Below are 20,306 nucleotides of genomic sequence, written 5' to 3'. Positions count from 1 at the left end.
TCAGGTGTTTTGTCAAGAGAATTCTAACAAGGGTGTAACTTTAATGCAAAAGATTGCCTTCTGTTTTAACTCACACAGGTTTCCTTTCTCTCTCTCTCTGTCTGCCCACAGGCTAGTTCAGGGGACCCGATAAAAGACCTCCAGGCATGTCCTGTGCGTGTCCTGTGCCTCCTTTAGGCTGCTGCCCGCACTGCAGCCGTCACAGCGGGGTGTTTCTGATGAGGGAGGGAAGGTAGCTTGTTCCCCAGAGCGTCTCGTGGGACCGGTTCCTGTCACAGGGCTTGGCTCTCAATGCCCCGTATTTCCCCACTGCTCTGTGAAATTTGGCTGGGCGATATTTCCGCTGGCTCCTTCTTACCTTCTGTGTTACAGTTCTGCATGTCCTGCTTTTCCTCAGTTCTTCTCAGTTTTGCATTTTCTTTGCCCTAGAGACACAGATATAATCTCTCCCCTTACCTACCCCCACTACTCCAGTCAGAGTAGATTGTAGCCTGCCAAGGGATTCCTTCCCTCATCCTATTAAAGTCTTCTTTCATTGCCCCATATTAACACGACTATAGGAGAACCAATTAAGTAGAAACCAATACATATATATATGCACACACTCCCCTCTGCATACGTTCATGTGATCTCCAGAGGATCTTTAAAGAACGAGTTTTAGATTGAGAAATATGTAGTTGACACGTCCCTCCTCTAAAAACAAACCAGCTGATGTATTTTTAATCTGTTTCTAGTCCATCTTGTAATTAATTTGGTGGGTTCTACTTGTTTTAATATAAATACAGGGTATGCAGCACGTTAAAATCAGGACTCTTAATTGGCTGACACCCAGCTCTAGGCTGAGAAGTCCTGTTTCTCCTCCCCGCCGTATTTCCTTTGTATCTGTCCACCTCAGTGAAATGGCACACGGTTAAGCCCTTATCCTGCTACAGCTACAGTGTACTTGAGCCTGTCCCCTCCAGGGCGTGCAAGGTTGCCCCAGATGAACCGGACTTAGAGCCTGCTTCCACAGCGTAGCGTTTGCACATTCGCTCTGTCTTCCTGAGACAACTTCAATAAAGCCATGCTTTTACTTCCCTCTTCCCCGTTTTTATTTGGTGTCGTGGGTCGCAACCTCCAGAGGTAACCACGGAAGCTCAGTTCGGCTTGCTTTGCTCTGCAGGCTCCTCCACACCACAGGCAGAAGTGCTGTCCTTCCCCTTCGTCTCCAGGACCCTCTCCCAGGCAGCCAGGGGCCTGGCTCCCGGTCCCGGCAGGGACAGCCCACCATGGCCCTTTCCACCTGTCCCCCTCCCGTCCCCCTCCCGGGCAGCAGCCAAGCAAAATGAGGGGTTTGATCTCTAGAGATCACAGCCCTCTGGAAAATTAAATCAGAGTCCATTTCACATGACTGTCCTGATACACTTTTTGCTATTCTCACCTTTTCGAATGTTAGTTAGGGGACAGGTTATGATATTTAAAGAGAATCAACATTTTGCACATACATGTCTTGTACAACAGTAAAGTCCTCCGTTGTAACCAGCTGTCCTTGCTCTCCATCTCTGTTTCTCCCCATTCTGGAGCCCTGGCCCCGCAAGCTGCTCCCGGTGACATGACCTAGCTTCCCTCCACCCTTACCTACTGACTCTTTCCACCCTGCGCCTTTCCTCCCTTCCCCTCACAACTGATCAAGTGAATACTTGACTATTATTTCTTCCTTTCTGTGCTTTATCTTTTTTTGTTTGGTTCTAATTAATAAAAATTAAAGTTTCTAAATTTACATTTTTATAGGGTATTGTAAATAAAAACAAATTGTATACTTGAAAAGTTGCATGCCTGCATTTCTCCTTCTTGTTACTTCTTGTCTGAACATGATTGCAAATGTGTTTCTAGCCTGTTTCGATGGACTGGCAAACGTCTTGGTGTTGGGGCTCAGTGAGGATTTTAACTTTTGGACTATTGTAATAAGGGAGACAGATTGAAGACCTTATGTTGACACGGTAACTTTCCTTGAAAAACCTAGGTGCTTTCATTCCTCCCCACCCTCCCTTCAACTACAAAACAAGATTGTAAATTGTGGTGGACACACGGTGCAGTTCATCTGCATCCGGTCCACCTCCAGGCACATGGGTTTTAAGAGACTTCATAGAGCCCGGTTTGGCCTAAGCTGCTGACATGGCCAGCTCTGCCTCACATCGCACACTTCTTCCCCTCACTGGAGATGGGGAAGCTTTGATAATTCTTCATAGTAACTTTGTGTTATTTCAGACGTGGGTGTTATTTTTACTCTAACGTGCTCCAGATAAGAGACTGAGCTCTCTCCCCGCACTCTGTCATTGTAATGTGTATGCTTGACTCTTCCTCGCCGGGTCTTCTTATGAGACTTTCAGGATCAAGCAATTTCTGGCCAAAAAACAAAAACAGAATCGTCCCATTCCTCAGTGGGTTCAGATGGAAACTAGTACTAAAAGCTCCTTTCCAGGGGCACCTGGGTGGCGCAGTTGGTTGGGCATCCAACTTTTAGTTTCAGCTCAGGTCGTGATCTCCCGGTTGTGAGACTGAGCCCCACGGCAGGCTCCGTGCTTAGCATGGAGCCTGCTTCAGATTCTCTCTCTCTCTCCCTCTCCCACTGCCCCTCCTCCCCCTGCTCGCTCGCTCTTTCTCTTTTTCTCTCATAAATAAATCTTAAAAAAAAATTCAGCAAATATAATCCTCTAAGAAAAAGAAGACCCTATTAAGTAGTAGGTAACAGAAGTAGGTAACAACAGACGTGTAAATAATAACTTTTATAAAGGAAAATGCAAGTGAGCAGTATTAAGAATTTCACCCTCATGTATGGGGATTAACATAAGAATAAAAAAAAAAAAGTTTCACCCTCACCCATATTAGAGAAATAACAAATAAGATACTTTTTCAACCTATCAAATTAACAAAATCTTTAAAAACAATGCTAGTGAGAATTTGAGACTGCCATTCATACTGGTTGGAGAAATTACAGTTCTGGAAGTGCTTTGGTGATGTGAAGACCTTTAGAAGTATTCACAGCCTCTGACTAATAATTGGGTTTTAGAAATCTAAGGAAAGATTCTACAGGCATGATACTTATATAATGAAAAAAATACATCGGGAGGGAGGGTATGTTCCTGATGGTTACTGATGTCTGTCTCCAGATGGTAGGAATATGGGAAACTAATTTTTGCTTTTCAGTGTTTTCCAAATTTTCCATAGAGAAAGTGCTTCTTTGGGAGAAATATTTCAAATGAAAAATTTCTTTTGAAGGGTTCAGTTAATGTGGGAAAATACTAAGAATACAATGTTAAGTGTAGGATAGGTTCTATATATGTATGCATGTGACTTAATCATGGAGGGGAAAAAAATGGGAAAAAGGTGACAAAGCAGTGGTGGCCTTTAAGGAGAAGGTGACAGGGGATCGTGGGTGGGGCTGATTGTTGCCTTTTCTGTATGTTCCAGTGTCTTCAGTGACCATGTATTGCTATTATAACCAAAAGGGCGATTCCTCTCCAAGAGCTAAAAATAGGAGGAGCCTTCTATTTCTAGTGAGAAAGTAAGTTCCAGCAGGGCAAACGCGTCTGATCTAGTTGTGCTTGACTTCAGAGCCAAAGCATTTGACTTTGCAGCAGGTGAACGTGCAAGGGGGTCTGAGAAAGTCATGTGAGAACAAGGCAGTTACCCCGAGAACCGTGGTCCAGTGTTCCGTAACTCCGTGACGGAGATGGCCAACCGACCGGGGCGGGGGTCAAAGAACCACTTCGCTAAGTCCAAGCTGTAGCTCCCAGCAAGCTTCCTCTTTCCTCTAAGTTGCATTTTTTCCCAAACTGACTTGAATCAGGAAGGATCCCCGCGCCATCTCCAGAAAGCTCAGGTGTCAGCCAGCTGGCTTGCACCGAAGTTGCCCTGTCCGTCATTAGGAAAGCCGAGACATGACTTTCTGAATTTGATACAGAGAACTGGATGCCACCTACCATCTGCTTTTGGAGGGCAGGGAAGCCCACTGTGTGAGAAGTGAAAGCGGGGAGTTGAAGGCAACTTCTGCTTTTCCTCTGCCCGGCCAAGTTTTACGTATATTAATGTTGTGACCTTTGACCTTTGACCTTTGACCACTGTGGGGGTGAAGCAAGTCTTTGATCTGAGGAATCAGCATCTTAAAATCACCTAATAGCATTGTTTTGACCTTTTTTCCTTCTTCCTGCAGAAGCCCAGCTGTGAATCATTTGCAGGTCTCCTAACATAACAGCCTTAACAGCCTCGGGGCGCTTTGCTTTTTGTTTTGCGAATGTTGCACGTAAGGCTCTTCGGAGGAGCTTGTCTTTATTATTCTGTGACTGTGACTCCCGCAAGCTCCCACCTTAGCCAAATTCGTTCTCTGAGGCAGTATTACCCTCACTCAGACCTGAGGGCTGGGAAACTTCTAGAAGGGAGCTAGGGAATCAGTGATGTGTGTACTTGGCTGGTTGTGAATACACTGTCTTAAATTAGATGTTAAGTCAGTCTAAAGAAGCGGAGAGAAATCCGTGTATAACTCACACAGGGAAAGTGCCAGATTTCACCCCCCACCCCGAAAACATACTGCTAACAATTTAGTATATCGTCTTCCAAGTGATTTCTCTATGCATACACATACGTAGTTAGAACTATAGATGTTCTTACCTTTTTTTCCCATAATACATCATGGACATCTTTCTATTTTACTATGTAAGAGCTCCCCTGTTTTGTTTTCTTTAAGATTTTACGTTTTTAAGTAATCTTTACACCCAACGTGGGGCTCAAACTCACAATCCCGAGATCAAGAGTCCCATACTCCCATCAACTGAGCCAGCCGGGTGCCCCGAGCCTCCCTATCTTTTTAACAACTGTGTAGTGTTCCACTGCGTGCCATTGTACATAATTTATTTAAGTGCTCCCCTATTAATAGGATTTGATCTTCAGATACTTTTCGTCAGTGTTCATCCAACAGTGCACAAAGGTAAACCCACAAGATCACCTTACAGCTCTTTTGTAGTGTGCAAAGAACACTCACCCTCATCTTCTCATCAGTCCTCTCTATACTTCTCGTCAGTCCTCTCTATAACCTTTTGGAGTAGGATGGGCCACTCTAAGGGTACACTGCCAAAACTGTAGCTCAGAAGACAGTCCAGCTGGTGAGGGCTGATACTGGGATTTAAACCTTACATTTTAGGGCACCTGGGTGGCTCAGTCGGTTAGGCATCTGCCTTCAGCTCAGGTCATGATCCCAGGGTTCTGGGATCGACCCGGGGATCGAGTCCCCCATCGGGCTCCTGGCTTGGTGGGGAGTCTGCTTCTCCCTCTGCTTTTCCCCTTGGCTTGTGTGCTCGTTTGCTCGCTCTCTCAAATAAAATAAAATAAATAATAATCCTTACGTTTTAGGCTGCATGCCTAGTGTCAAATAAATAAATAAATAAATAAATAAATAAATAAATAAATAAATAAAATAACCTTACATTTTAGGCTGCATGCCTAGTGTCCTGGCCTCTAGAAGGCTCCTGTGCCTGTTCCATGCTTTATACAGGAGCAGCTGAAAAGCTCCAGGCATTTAAGGACACATCTGCAAAGTCTTCTGATGGGATTTTAACGCCTTCGTTCTTAGTAGGCAAATCAAGCAGTTGTCTCTCAGTAATGTCAAAGGGGGCGATTGAGGTGGTCATTATTGGTACCAACTGCATTATATAAAGATCAGAGTTACAGCTGTCTGGCATCTGTATGGTCCTTTAGTGTACTAAATTTGTGCGATGCCCCTGTCAAACTACATTGTCACTCGCTTTGTCACGACAACCCCGAGGTCAGGAACAACTCAGTAATATACATCAGGCCAGCACTTGGCAATGCTGCAGGCCCAGTGGTGATGACAGAGACAAACGGAGGCCCTGCGCCTGTGCAGCCTGAGGTCTCAGGAGGATACTTAGAGATAGAGGCGGGTGTTCAGAGAACAAAGGGTAAGGGAGTCGAGAGATGGGAGGAGGGGTACTTGAGACAGTGGTCAGGAAAGGCTTTGATGAGCAGGAGCCCTGTGAGTAGGTGCATGAATAATGACAAGAGGACAGCCATGCAAAGGGCTCAAAAGAGCATCCCAAGGCAAAAGGAAGGTCGCCAAGACCCTGAAAGGAGAATAAGGAGCTCAAGGACCACAGAAGGCTGATGTTGCTAGAATGAAGTGGGGATAGAATGACCACACAGGGCCCCGATGGGATTTGCTCTCGCTGCAGTGGGAAGACTTTGCAGAGTGTTTAAGGAGAAAGCACAAAACAAAATATGATCTGATTTATGCTTTTGAGAAATCACTGCAGTGTGGAGGTGGAAATGGGCTATCTTCACACTGCGTGGAAGGGACCACTTAAGAGCGGGCCTCACAACACTATTCCTGGTCTGCAGAAGACTGAGCCATTAGAAGCCGAGGTGACTGAGAGAATCATTTTTTAAATTAGATTTAGGACAGTGCTTACCTTTGGGAGTGTTTAGGTGAATGGGATTCAGATAAAGATGTAGGAAACTGGCTATTTTGGGTGGTAGGTTGGTAGGCTTTACTATTGTGTTTCACAGCTTTTGTGTATCATATGCATTCTGTGTCTGCTAGGGGCCAAATTGTGTCCTTCACAACTCACATGTTGGAGTCCTACCCCCCAGGGCCTCCTAATGTGGCTGTATTTGGAGATGGTGTCTTCAAAGTAAAGAAGTTAAGTGAAAATGAGGTCATTAGGGTGCACTAGAACCCAATAGGACTGTCCTTTTAAGAAGACATTAGGACACGGGCACAGAGAAAAGGGCCATCTAAAAGTGAAGGGGAGATTTCAGAAGCCAGTCCTGTCCACACCTGCCACTTGATCTCAAACTTCTAGCCTCCAGAACTGTAAGAAAATAAATTTCCATTGTTCAAGCCCCCCAATCTGTGGTCCTTTGTTACAGTAGCCCTGGAAAACTAGTAAGTAGAGGTGTCAAATATTTCATCTTTAAAAAACTGTAATTGTTTAAAAAATCCCGTAAGGTAGTGGAAGAATATCAAAATGTTAACAACAGTCATCTCTGAAAGGTGTGGTTATGGGGGATTTTCATTTTCTGTATTTACATTTCTGAACCTTTAATATCTTTCATAATGAATATAATAGGTTTGTATTTGAAGGAAAAGAGAGTATGGACATGACTTGTCCAAGATTGCAGTGAGTTGAGTAGCAGAGAAAGAAAACCTGAATTACATGTACAATCATTCCCCAGTGCTTCTCCATTAACAGAGAAGTAAGCAGGCATGTTGTGTGGGATAACCAAAAATTGCTCCTTGGAAGGAAACCCTTTTTTCCTTCCTTCCCTCTTGTTGCCGCCTAGAATGCAGTTGTGATGGCTGGAGCTCCAGCAGCCATCTTGAGGGAAAAAGTAATCTCAACGTCAAAAACAATGCACAGCAGCAGAGAAGGAAGTGTGTGTCTCTGAAGACTTCAGGGAGCTACTCTACCAACCCTGAGCTGCCTACCTCTGGATTTCTTTCATATGTGAGAATAAACTCTTATGTGTTTAAACCGACAGAAATGGAGTCTCTGTCACTTGCACATTGTTTTCAGTCGTTTCGTATTAGAGTTAAGTTTTATGGGGTGGGGGGGAAGCAGTTTTGAATAATCTTTTAAAAATTTATTATAAATTTGAGGGATGGCAAAAATGGTAGCTTTCCCGGATGTAACAGCAGCAGGGGCAGGCTGGTGATACTTTTTAAAAATAAGAGAAATTATGTTTATTTTCTGTTATCAAAATGAAACCAAATGTCATGTCGTTGTGTTGATGACACCGGCTGTAACTGAGTTGTTTATGTTATTGAGAAGAGATTTTATGGTACCTGTGGTACAAAGGACAGCCTGCCTTAGCTGTGGGGCTATTCAGGGCTTTGCCCTTACAAGTTACCTACTTGTTTAAGTCAGTTTCGCCATCTGTAAGAGGAGGAGTAAAACAACCAGGATTGTGACAAAGAATAAATGCAATTATATTTGTGAGTGTGCTTAACAATCAGTAAAAGCTGTGGGGCACCTGGTTGGCTCAGTGGGTTAAGCATCTACCTTCGCCTCAGGTTATGATCTCAGGGTCCTGGGGTCGAGTCCGGAGTCAAGTCCTGAGTCAGGCTCCCTGCCCAGCGGGGGGTCTGCTTCTCCCTCTCCCTCTGCCCCTCCCCGCCCCTGCTTGTGCTCTCTCGCTCTCTCTCAAATAAATAAAATCTTAAAAAAAAAAAAACAACAGTAAAAGCTGATTCACTTTAATAAAGCTTCACTTTACGAACACACTCCTACATCATATAAAGTCCCAATATTTCTAGGCTTCTCTATAGCACGTCTAATACCCCAAGGAAGTCTTGGGTCCCACTTGGGTTAGCTCTGCCATGCTTCAAAGATAGGCCTTGCATAATTAATAATTAGTTAGCATGTACTGATCATTTACTATATGACAGGCAAATTTCATTCATGCATTTTCATTGAATCCTTCCCCCGAAACATTGAGAAATAGATGCTATTCACATGGTCATAAGGAAACTGGTGAGAGGTTCAGTAAATCACGCAAGATCCTATTCCCTTCACACAAGCAGAATACGGACCCCAGTGATCAGGGTCCTGAGGCAGAATAACTCATCACTGGACTATAAAGCCTCAGTGAGCCAATGGTGCCTCCTGCTCGGGTGTTAGAGATTTCCCCAGGTAGTAGGCAGGTCCCGTTTTTTAAGTACACAATTATTCCCTGTGGGAGTGTCTACAAAATAGATACAGAATGTGGTGCTCTGGAAATGCCCTCTTCAGGAGCAGGTGCTCAAACCCAGCTGCTGACAATGTCAGTGGCTCTGGGCTCACGGCTGAGCCTGTCTCCCTCTGGGAATTGCCCTCACCCCAAGGAAATGCCTTGGGCTGGGCCGCCTCCTTGGACGCAGCCTGCAGCAATGACAGACCAGTGCGTGGAGCGAGCGCCCCCAGCCACCTTGTCTCAAGGGCGGGAGCCTGGGATGGGGCACCCGGCTCCAGCTCTCCTCACAGCCGAGTGCATCTCGGGTCCGCTTCTCCCTCTGACCCGATTTCCTGCACCTATTCACAGTGAGCCTCTGGAACGTGTCCACCTGCCACCACATTCAATCCAGCCTCCGGCGTCTCTTCGAGAAAGCTGCAAGTGCTCCCCTGCTGCTGGCTTTCCCCCCTCTTGTGACTCCACAGTGACCATTTTTAACAAAAATTGGGGTCACCTTAATCCCTAATTGCTTCCATTGCACTTGGAATAGAACCCACCTGTACCTTCACTACCCTGTTCCCAACACTTGGCTCAAGACTGGAGATGTTCTAGTAGATGCTCAATAAATATTTGTCACATGGGTGAATAGGCTAGGCTGTGTGCTAACTGTCATGCGGGAACGGAAGATGACAGATACAGATCTACAGACCACATGCTGGAGGAACTCGCCCTGTAGTAGCTGTCATAAGTCGGGAACACAAATGACTTAGGGCGAGACAACAAATGTCACAGCATATTCTGAGTCCCGAGGAGGGAGCATTACTTCTAGGCAGGGTATCAGAGGAGATGCTGTGTGGGGAGAATATTATGCATTCAAAGAAGGCGGAGTGGGGCACCTCGGTGGCGCAGTCGTCAAGCGTCTGCCTTCAGCTCAGGTCATGATCCCAGGGTCCTGGGATCGAGCCCCGCATCGGGCTCCCTGCTCAGTGGGGAGCCTGCTTCTCCCTCTCCCACTCCCCCTGCTTGTGTTCCCTCTCTCGTTGTGTCTCTCTCTGTCAAATAAATAAATAAAATCTTTAAAAAAAGAAAAAAGGAAAGAAGGGGGAGCATATGAAAAGGTACCCACATGGGAAAGTGCAGGGCAAATGTGGAAACAGACGTGTGGACCAATTTAATTGGAGCATGGAATACATCAAGACATTAGAGTAAGAGACTGCCTGGGAAAGAAGTGACACCAGATTGTCAAGGACCTGATTTGCCAGGTAAGAAATCTGGGCTGTATTCTGGAGGCAGTGGGGGCCGACGATGATGCAACCCAGCCTTTGAAAACATTAAGACAAATTTCTTTTCAGATATACAATAAAAGTAGAAATAATAGTACAGTAAATCCCCATATACTTCTCACCAACATCCAACAATTAACATTGGGCTCTATTGCTTTATATAGAGATATACAGATACATAGAATAGATACATAGATAGAAATGTGTGTGTGTGCATTTCAAAGTCTGTAATACTTTTTCTTGGCTTACTCTTTCTTTTTCTTTTAATCTTTCTTTCCTTTCTTTCCTTTTCCATTTCAAAGGGAATTACAGACATTATGACTCTTCACTCCCAATCATTTCTCCAAATATTAAAGGTGCTTTTCCTTCATAGCCATCATACCAATATCACACTGAACATAGTAACTGCCTAACATCATCTAATACCAATCCATTTTAAAATTTCCCCAGTTATCCCCAAAATGTCTAAAAAGCTGTTTTTTGTTTTGTTTTGTTTTGTTTTTCAGAACCAGAATCTAATCAAGCATGTGGTTGTGTCTTTCAAGTTTTTTAAATTTAGGACCATCACCCCCTGGCCCTTTTTTATGACATCAATTTCCCTTAATCTTTAGGTCTTGTCTTCTAGAAAACCAGTTGTCTTATAGAATGCCTCACATTCTTGATTTATCTGATGGTCTTCCTTGGGGGTGTTGTTTAACCAGTTCCTCCAGCTCCTATAAACCAAAGGTTAGATTTGAAGGCTTGATTGCATTCAGGATTCAGCACTTAGGGCAAGAAAACTTCATTAGGCCATGCTGTATACTTCATGCTGGAACCAGGGACCTCCTAAAAATATTGATTGTCCCAGGGTGAGTGGTGCTAAGTTGGATAGCTGGGTTAAAGTGGGGACAACCAGATTTCCCTACTGTAGAAGTATCTAATTCTCCTTTGTGATTGGCAAGTAATCTGGGGGATGTGCTTGGCAACCCAAGTCACATTTTTGTAGCTATTTAGTTTTAGCAAACATGTTCAAGTGCATTTAATCACAACAGCATCCGGTAAGGTTTTATTCCCATTTAACAGAAGTAAAAACTGAGGCTCAGAGTGCTTGAATGACTTTCCCAAAGTCACAGAACCAGTAAGTAGCAAAGGCAGGACCCAAGCATAAAGGGATTCACTTTGACTCAATTTTTTTTTTTTTTTTTTTTAAATCACAATTAGGACGCCTGGGTGGCTCAGTCGGTTAAGCGTCTGCCTTCGGCTCAGGTCATGATCCCAGGGTCCTGGGATCGAGTCCTGCATCGGGCTCCCTGCTCAGTGGGGAACCCACTTCTCCCTCTCCCCATCCCCTGGTTGTGCTCTCTCTCCCTCTGTCAAATAAATAAATGAAATCTTAAAAGAAAAATTTAAAAATCACAAATGGCCTACATCTAACTGGGGATTCTCAAAGTGTATCCTCTCTCCAGAATTCAATAAACATTTCTCTCTTTTATATCAACATTTTCTGAAAAAAGAGTATTCCTTACTTTCTTGATACCAGAGAGCTCAATGCCAAGGAAAAGCAATTTGTTTTACGCTTTCTGTTGCCGGTTTAAACTAGCAAAATGTAACAGGTGCTGCATTCCCCAAAGCTCTGTTTGTAACAATAGTTCGCAACATCTCCATATTCAATGAGCTACTGAATCTGTGACTTTTACAAACATGTAAACCAAGTCAACGATGCTAAAGCCGACAAGGGCAGGGCCCTTAGGTCTGGAAGAGACACCCATCTGTAGAAGCACACATAAAGGCGAGGCCTCTCGAGTCAATTTTCTCCTCACAGCGGGGTCAGCAACTCGGGGGACAGAATGAGGAGTGTTGCCCAGTGGACTGGGGAGACCTGGGCCTGAGGCCTCCCCCAGCCCAACCCAAGGATGTCCCTGGAGGCTCTTGGTCTCATCACAAGAAAGAATTCAAGGACAGACCAGACACAGCAGGTGAGCGGTGCAAGCAGGAAAGTTCATCACAGTGCAAGTACGCTCTGCAGATGTGACAGCAGGCCGGTTCGGGAACGCTGGGGTTTGGGTTTCTACCTTTTACTGGCAACTGTTAGCTATGGGGAGGAAAGTTACTGGAGGCAGAGATTTCGTGGAAGCAGGATTTTGTACCTTTTCTTCCTTATTTGGTCAGGGGTTTCCGGCCTTCTTTGTCAGCCAGTTTGGTTTGATCTGGTTTCTTGTGGGTTTGGGAGTGCTGCCAGGACAGGCCTCTGACCTTCTGGTAACAGAACTGGTCACCGCTTCCCCCTTTCTGGTCTCCACCTATTCTGTTAGAAGCTAACTAGCTGCCTCCTCTAACATTTCTCCCCTCAAGGACTCTGGGCCCTTAAAATCTTTGAAGGGAAAATGGGTGATGGTGCATCATAATGGTCTGGGATGTTGACCCTGCCTGAGGGTTCCAGAAGTCCTTGCTCTCTAAATTTTAGGACAACTCGATGGACAGTGGGGAGTAGAAGGAAATCACGGGCTTGGTGTTGATAGGTTTCATCTTCACAGGGGATGGGTTGGAATCCCTGGTGCACCATCATTTGTAAATGAAATTGTGGGGAGTCTGCAAGAGACAAATTTGACAAGAAAATTAAACAAACAAGGTCCAGAAAGCAAAAGTACCAATATGGTGGTCCTAAAAAGGGCGAGAACCAGGTTACAGATGGAAAGGTCTTACATACAGCATCCCAAATATTATTAGCAGGATCAACCCCTTTGGCCATTGGATGTAGCCATTAGGCTGGCGCATATAATTCTGGGATATTCTCTTCCACTTGTCCAGTGGTGTTGATGTAGGTGCAACATGTTCTGTTAACGACAGCACATACCTTGTTCCGCCAATAAATAATCTAAAGCCAGCCTGTTGTCTATAACCACATTGGCCAAAGACAGATGGGACTTGGGAGAGATCTGAGAAATGAGAGGAAAAGCTAGTTCATCTAATGCTGCTTTCAGATTTCGCAGGGTGGTATCATGATATGCAAACCCCCAAGGAGCTAATGCACTTCCTCAGGTTCTGGTGTCGGGGTGGGCAGAATTATAGATGTGGACTCCAGCGTGCAATGGCCCCAATGTTTGAGGTTATCAGCGCACTGAAATCCTAGGGCCGATATGGGCTGAGTAAAGATGGGCCCCTGTAGATTGTGAGAAGGACGTACACAGATAAGGAGATAGTTGGGAGAAGCGCATAAGGTTATGGGAGAACTTGCTCTTCCTAGCTCCTGGAGCTGTTGGGCCCACGGGGAAGAGTTATTGTGTGTGCATTTGGGGACTCGGGTCCCGCCCTCCTGTATCCTAGGGAACTAGAAAGTGTGGTTGTGAAGGGAGAAATTGAGCAATAATGCTGACTAATGCTAGTGTCCAGCTAGGCCATGATCCAAAACGTGGATGTATTGGGGTTTTACTTGAAAGGGTGGAATTGGCACATACCCAGTGGGTGGCACTGCAATCTGTGTCATTTATATTTTCTATGCGGGCATGCCGCATTCCATGCCTGGAATACTGAATTGAGACATTGGAAATTTGTCTGAAGGTCCAAGGGTCTTTGGCAAAGTGAGGTCCAGAGACTGCCCCCGGAGGTGATGCTATCTGGCAGCTGACCTATCTTTTAGGTCTGTTTTTATGGGTTGAATTATTGGAGTTATCTGCACGTGGAGCTTAGGAATAAGCGGGGTCCACCACCTGAAATATCAGGGTGGTGGGAGGGGATAGGTCAACGCAGATCCAATTAGGGCCGATGAGAATCCCTTCTACGGAAGGGAAACTTGCCTGGTAGTTTTTTTGATGGAGAGTTATATTAGGAGAATGAGCAGGATAAAAGAGGAGGTAAGAAAGGTCTTTTGGGGGGATGTAAATGACAAATCCAGCAGCTGGAAAACTTATTTTCCTAGGCTAGAGCAGTAATAAGAATGAGAAAAAATAAGACTTTTAGGGCCATGTCTGAGGGTGAGACCCAATAGGAAAGGTGTTTTTTGTTTTGTTTTGTTTTAAGGAGGGGAGTGGCTTGAGGAGAGCAAGAAAAACAACTCAGAGGTCCAAGTAGACAGAGGTTTGCAAGGAGGAGAAGCAGTATAAAGAAAATCCAGAACTCCTAATGTTACAGCTTTTACACAACCATAAAGCTGAAACAAACAAAGCTAAATACAAGGGAAAAAACTACAAAACCAATAAAATTCAAATTAACAACCCTTAAAAAAAAATCCAGGCAATAGCTAAAAGTACGAAGCAAATATTCATAGTAGGATGTCAATCACTTATCTTTTTGAAGATATAGCGTAGATTTTCCACTGGCTCACAGGATTAGGATGGAATGTCTCAGTCTTCAACTATGCGTAGTCTGGAGCTGGGTATGTCTATTCTAGACAAATGAACCCAGCTAGTTATTATACCTTAGAGCTTAGCTGCTGTTGGGGTGCCAAGAAGAACCTGGTAGGGTCTCTACCATTTGGGATCTAATTGATCTGAAGGTAAACCCTCCTTCCAGGTCTTTAATAAAACCATGTCCCCTAGCTTGATCTGGGCAGGTACAGGCTCTTTCTTGGGCACAGGTAAATTTTTATTGCCATAGTCCGTGATAGCCTGCTGTACCTGTCTTAGACTGATGAAATGTTTTATAAATTCGTGAGCTTCCGAATCAAACAGCAGATATGCTGTGAAGAAAGGCCTCTTATACAGCATTTCAAAGGGGCTGAGTTGGAGGTTCCTTTTGGGGGCCATTCTCATTCTCAGGAGGTCTATGGGCATGAGTTTTATCCAGGATTTTAAGGTTACCTGACAAAGTTTGGCCAAGATTTGATTAGCGCTCTTGACCTTTCCCAAGGATTGGGGTCTCCAGGCAGCGTGAAGGTGGTAATGAATTCCCAGGCAGAAGACACTTGTTGAGTCACCCTTGGGATAAAGGATGGGCTGTTATCACTTTGCCGAGACTTTGGAAGCCCAAAGCACGGTATAATTTCCTTTAGTAGAGCTTTTGCTACCTCTTGAGCTTTTTCCGTTCTAGCAGGATGAGCCTCTATCCAACCAGTGAAAGTGTCCCCAAAGACCAGGAGGTATTTAGGTCCCTGAGATGGGGGCATCTGAGTGAGTCTATCTGCCAGTCCTTTCTAGGGTACGTGCCTTGTCTTTGGATGGGCTAGAGAAGTGGCGGTGGTTTAAGCCCTCCCCCAGTGGTGTTCTTGTGACAGGCTGTGACAGGTCCCAGCCCTGGTGATTTCCTTGATAACCCACGACAGGATAATTCCTGAAAAGACCCTATTAACTAAGGAGGCTAATATGTCTCTTCCCAAATGAGAAAAGTCATGTAGTCCCTTGATGATTTTCCATTGGGATGCCTAGGGAAGCATCACCTTTTGGTCTTGCGTCCACCATCCCTCAGGATGGAGTAGGTAGTCTTTCTGCTGAGTTCAGTTTATGTCCCTTTTTGTATATTGGGACCTTTGTTGGAGGATTGGCCCTTGAAGGAGTAAAGTTGCCTGTATTGGGAGTTTGGGACCCTAAAGCCATCTTTTGGAGCTTTCTATGAATATCTGGACCTGCCTCACTTATAAAATGAGTTCCCAGGACCAATCTTCCCTCTGGGGTATCTGGATCTACATTGGTGAACTTTTGTGGCCCTTCTACTAGATGGGACTGAAAAAGAGCGGGATTGCCATTGGGTCCTTGGGTGATCTCCCTCACCTTATCATAGTTTACTAGTTTGATGATACACCTCTTTATGCTCTCCAGAGGCATAGTACCATGTGGGCTAGTCCCTGCTGCCCAGGCTGATAATTCCAATTAGGGTCTGTCTGAGGTATGAAGGTCATTCCAACCAGGATATCTGTTAGGCTGGGTAGCATGAAGTATTCCTCTTCCGCCCAGATGCGTAATCGTTCCTCCGGATGGCAGCAATGGGACAGAATGACCAGAAGGTCCTTCCAGGTTAGAGCCAAAGACTGGAGTCAGGCTCCTGAATTCCTCAGTAGATTTGCTGGGATCCTGAGAAAACTGGCTTAACACTCATGGCACTGCCTGAGATCTGACATCAAAAAGGGGACAGAGAGTCTTTGTGGTCCCCTGAGGTCCACCGACCACCTCCTGGAGGGGGCAGAGGAACTTTTTCTTTGGGCCTGAGTCTGGTCAAGGAGGGTAGGTTGGTTACTAGGGTGGGGGACTGGTTGCTTAGGCTGGAGCCAACGGTGTTGGAGTGTTTCCGAGGGGAGCTACTGCAAGAATTCCTTTCTTGGGGCCAAGATCTAAATGACTCCCTCCCACTGTGCATGTTTTATATGTGTCAGGGGCATCCCTGAGGGCCATAAAGGCCTGGACAGAAGGGATCTCTACCCATTTTTCTTGTATCGTATGGAAGAAATTGACTTGCAATATGGTTTTATAGTTAAGACTATCATTTTCTGACCAGACCTCCCCTCTAGCTTATATGGCGGCCAAGCAATGTTACAAAAGAAAATAAGCATTTTCTTATCTAGGCTTTCTAATAGGAGCTGATCCCAGTGTCTCAAAATACATCCCAGAGGGGAGTCTTTGGGGATGGAGGTGGAATTTCCCATTGTCTTCAGGGAGAGAGTTGACTCCCTTAAAAAGAAAAGGAGCAACTAAACCAGGGTTCCCACTACCAGAAGCCTGGAGTCCTATTTCCCTGAGGAGAGTTAGCTCTCTCTCCGAAACCTGATAGGATCTCAACTGGGTACTCTTCTAGAGAGTTCCAATGGCGAGTGGACTGTGGGTGTCCCGAGCCTGCTGTCCATTCACCCTGAAATCACGGCTGTGGCCAGCATGCCGTGTGATGACCCAGCGGCCCTGGCATCCCAGGGCCCAAGCATTTTTCTGGCACCTGCTGTCCCAGGAGTGATGGCCTTCCTGAAGATCCGATAGAAACAATGCCCGATAATTAACCCTGATGTCCCAGGATGAATCCCTTGGGAATGGGCATCATCATGATTCAAGATCTCTGAATATCCCACCTCCCTTGTTCTGATAGGCCTCTTTTTTTTTTTTTTAAAGATTTTATTTATTTATTTGAGAGAGAGAGAATGAGAGAGAGAGAACACATGAGAGGGGATAGGGTCAGAGGACAAAGCAGACTCCCTGCCGAGCAGGGAGCCTGACGCGGGACTCGATCCAGGGACTCCAGGATCATGACCTGAGCTGAAGCCAGTCGCTCAACCAACTGAGCCACCCAGGTGCCCCTGATAGGCCTCTTAACAGTTGGTGGCAAACAACAGCCACCACGGACAGGGTTCCTTTGACGGTCTAAATATTTCTCGTCTGACCTGTTGATCTCCCCCCACTTTGTGGTCAGTTCTGGTGAAACTAACCTCTATTTTCCAGTTCTCTTTGCATCCCTGAATTATTTGGGTTGAATCACATCTAATTAAGTGGTGGATAAGGCATACCCACAGGGAGAGATCTCGAGGAGTGGGGTCCTTTGCCAAGGAGTAGAATGGTTTATAGCTACTTTATGGTGATCACAGTCTGAGTTGGCAGTTGTGCTGGACCTCTGCCATAGGGGACAGGACGTCTCGCAGGTCTCCGTGCCCCACCACCAACAGAGGAGAGTGCAGAAGCAGGTAGGAGAGGAAGCAGTTGAAGGCAGACAAGGTGGGTCAGTGTCCCATGACCAAGAGGCAGATTCCTGCAGACAGAGTCAGCCTGGGAATCTCAGACAGTCACCTGGGGACCAGTGGAGAGGATCTGTGTGCTGCTGTGTCACCTGCACGAGTGACCATGGATCACTCTCTTACGTGTCAGGTTTCTCGCGCCAGAAGTCTAAGACAACCAGAGGGGCTCGGAGCACTGGAGGATCAGTCCTATGTGTGCAAACCCAGATGAGCCAAAGTTTTAATTATGAGGGAGATGCAAAGCCCCATGGGACTGCTGCACATCCTGAGAAATAATCTCCGACACTTCCATAAAACTCTTAGTCACCTAAGAGTGCCTTTCAGCTGGAAGGCGCAAGTGTCCCTTTACTCTTTGGAGCTGAAAATCAGTCTCTCATAAATGCTACCAGACATCGGTTCCCAGGTAGACCAGAGAGAGTAGGGCAAAGGAGGAATGGTGACTTCACTAAGCAACTCTCCAGCACAAAGACAGGCGAGAGTTGGAGACTCACCAGTGGTGGAGAGGGTCGCTCAACGGCTGTTACCTCCTTCTGGCTGGCTTGCCAAAAACGTGCTGCCCGTGGACTGGGGAGACTCGGGCCCGTGGCCTCTGCTCAGCCCTTTCAAGGATGTCCCTGGACGCTCTTGGTCTCATCAAAAGAAAGAATTCAAAGACAGACCAGACACAGTGGATGAGCGGTGCAAGCAGGAAAGTTTATTAAAGTGCAAGTACGCTCTGCAGATGTGAGAGCAGGCCGGCTCGAGGGAGAGCTGCACACTGGGGGCTTGGGTTTCTACCTTTTATTGACAGTTGTTAACTAGGGGGTGGAATATTTATTACCTGAGGCGGGGATTTCTTGAAAGCAGGGTTTCCCGCCTTTTCTTCCTTACTCCGTCGGGGGTTTCCAGCCTTCTTTGTCAGCCGGCTTGGGCCGGTCTGGTTTGATCCGGTTTCCCGTGGCTTTGTTTGGGGAGTTCTGCCAGGACCTTGCTTACAGGCCTCTGACTTGCTTACAACTGCGCTGGCCGCGATTTCCCCGTTTCTGGACCCCAGGTATTCTGTTAAAGCCTAACTAGCTGCCCACTCTAACAAGAGCATACGACAGTCTGGAATCAAGGGTTACGGGGTGTGGTGCGATGACGAGCAAACCGGGGAAGGGAATCAGGAGGATCTTGGACCCAGGAAGGAACTGGGGAAGCTGTTTGTGGACTCCGCAGCAATCCGGGCCTCCAGCTCAGAGCCAGCCGCTAGGAGGAGGCAGTGGCAACCTGCTGAGAGTCACTCTTCCCAACAGGAAACCATACGGATGTTTTTCACTCAGGAAGAGAGACTCCAACGCTTTTGTGAAAAAACGCTTTTGGGAAGAAGACTCTTCGCCTACCCCGAAAAGCTGGAAGCAAGCAGGCACGCCCCCAAGGCGGGCTTCCATGATTTTATTGGTTACCTCCAGTCAGCCCCTCTCTCAATAGGTCTCTGTTATTGGTCAGCACTGCCAAGCGTCAGCTGTCACAGACAATATCCGGAACCAATCATCTCTAATCCCCATTCCGTCTCGCCTCCAACATGTGAGTGACACGCACGCGAACCAATAAGATAGGAAAGTAAGGATGTGAAAACGAGACTCCTTCCCTTGTTCTTCATCTCCTTCAGCAAATGGTAGAAAAGGCTGAGCAGCTGACACCAACCACCAATCCGTAAGGGCGGAACTGGGACGAAGGGAAGAGAGATGGGAGGGGGTGACGTGGCAGTGACGGGATCATAAACTGAAAGGAGTGGCGGAAACCCTGGCCAATCGGTGATCGAATTGGCCGGGCACGCTGCATTCTCGAGTCCTCCCTGAGCGCCGAAGACTTCGGGAAAGCACCAATGGGCTTGTACATGAGTCTGATTGGCCTTCACCTGAGCCAATCAGCGGCGTGCCTGCAGGACGCGTCCCACCCCGGACTCTCACTGGGCGCTGTGGGATGACAGGCCCGAGAGAAATGCCAATGTCCTAGGGGTCCTCCGCAAGTGACGCTCAGCGGCACCAATCGACTGCCTCCTTCCCGCGGCCGAGCCCTCCTCCCGCGGCGGGCCTGGCGGGGCGGGGACGCTGCGCGGCCGCGGCTGATGCGCTAGCCGTGTGGGGCGCTCCGGGCTGCGACGGCGGCTCTCGTAGGCGGTTCCGGTCCTGTATCTCGGGGCGGCGGCGGCTCATGGCGGCGACGGAGCTGAGAGGGGTGGTGGGGCCGGGCCCGGCGGCCATCGCAGCTCCGGGCGGCGGCGGCACCGGTCCCCCAGTGGTGGGAGGCGGCGGCGGCCGCGGAGACTCGGGGCCAGGCTCCGGGGCCGCGCTTGGCACGGTGGCCGCGGCGGCGGCGGGCGGCCCGGGCCCCGGCGCCGGGGGAGTGGCGGCTGCGGGCCCGGCCCCTGCGCCGCCGCCGGGGGGCTCCGGCGGCTCGGGCGCCGGGGGTTCGGGCTCGGCTCGAGAGGGCTGGCTCTTCAAATGGACCAATTATATCAAAGGCTACCAGCGGCGGTGGTTCGTGCTGAGCAACGGGCTCCTGAGCTACTACAGGTAACTGCTTCCGGGGCGCCGTCCCCCACCGCAGCCCACAGCCCCCGCGCCGTCACCCTCTCGAGCCGGCACCGCAGCCAAGGTCGCCCCAGGCCCCCTTTCGTCACCTGCGCGCATTGACAGCCCGCGACGCGAGCCCACCATCACAAAAGTGAACGCCCGGGT

At 47.3% G+C, this 20,306-nt stretch overlaps 2 protein-coding genes across 2 annotated transcripts in view; both read left to right on the top strand.

Annotated features, from left to right (window-relative positions):
* Positions 1-2,379, top strand: part of PATL1 (PAT1 homolog 1, processing body mRNA decay factor) — a 32,087-nt gene extending 29,708 nt beyond the window's left edge. The window contains exon 19 of the mRNA XM_035012930.1: positions 112-2,379. Within this exon, the coding sequence (XP_034868821.1) occupies positions 112-133 (22 nt within the window). The 3' untranslated portion in view covers positions 134-2,379. The remainder of the gene's footprint in view (positions 1-111) is intronic.
* Positions 2,380-19,651: 17,272 nt separating this feature from the next.
* The window catches only part of OSBP (oxysterol binding protein), a 33,919-nt gene continuing 33,264 nt past the window's right edge, over positions 19,652-20,306 (top strand). Inside the window, exon 1 of the mRNA XM_035012929.1 lies at positions 19,652-20,141. Coding sequence (XP_034868820.1) covers positions 19,780-20,141 — 362 coding nt within the window. The 5' untranslated portion in view covers positions 19,652-19,779. The remainder of the gene's footprint in view (positions 20,142-20,306) is intronic.

The sequence above is a fragment of the Mirounga leonina genome, unplaced genomic scaffold, assembly GCF_011800145.1.
Source record: "Mirounga leonina isolate KUSES-001 unplaced genomic scaffold, KU_Mleo_1.0 Mir_166, whole genome shotgun sequence".
In the NCBI taxonomy this organism is placed as follows: domain Eukaryota; kingdom Metazoa; phylum Chordata; class Mammalia; order Carnivora; family Phocidae; genus Mirounga; species Mirounga leonina.
This window is presented reverse-complemented; position numbering and strand designations above follow the sequence as displayed.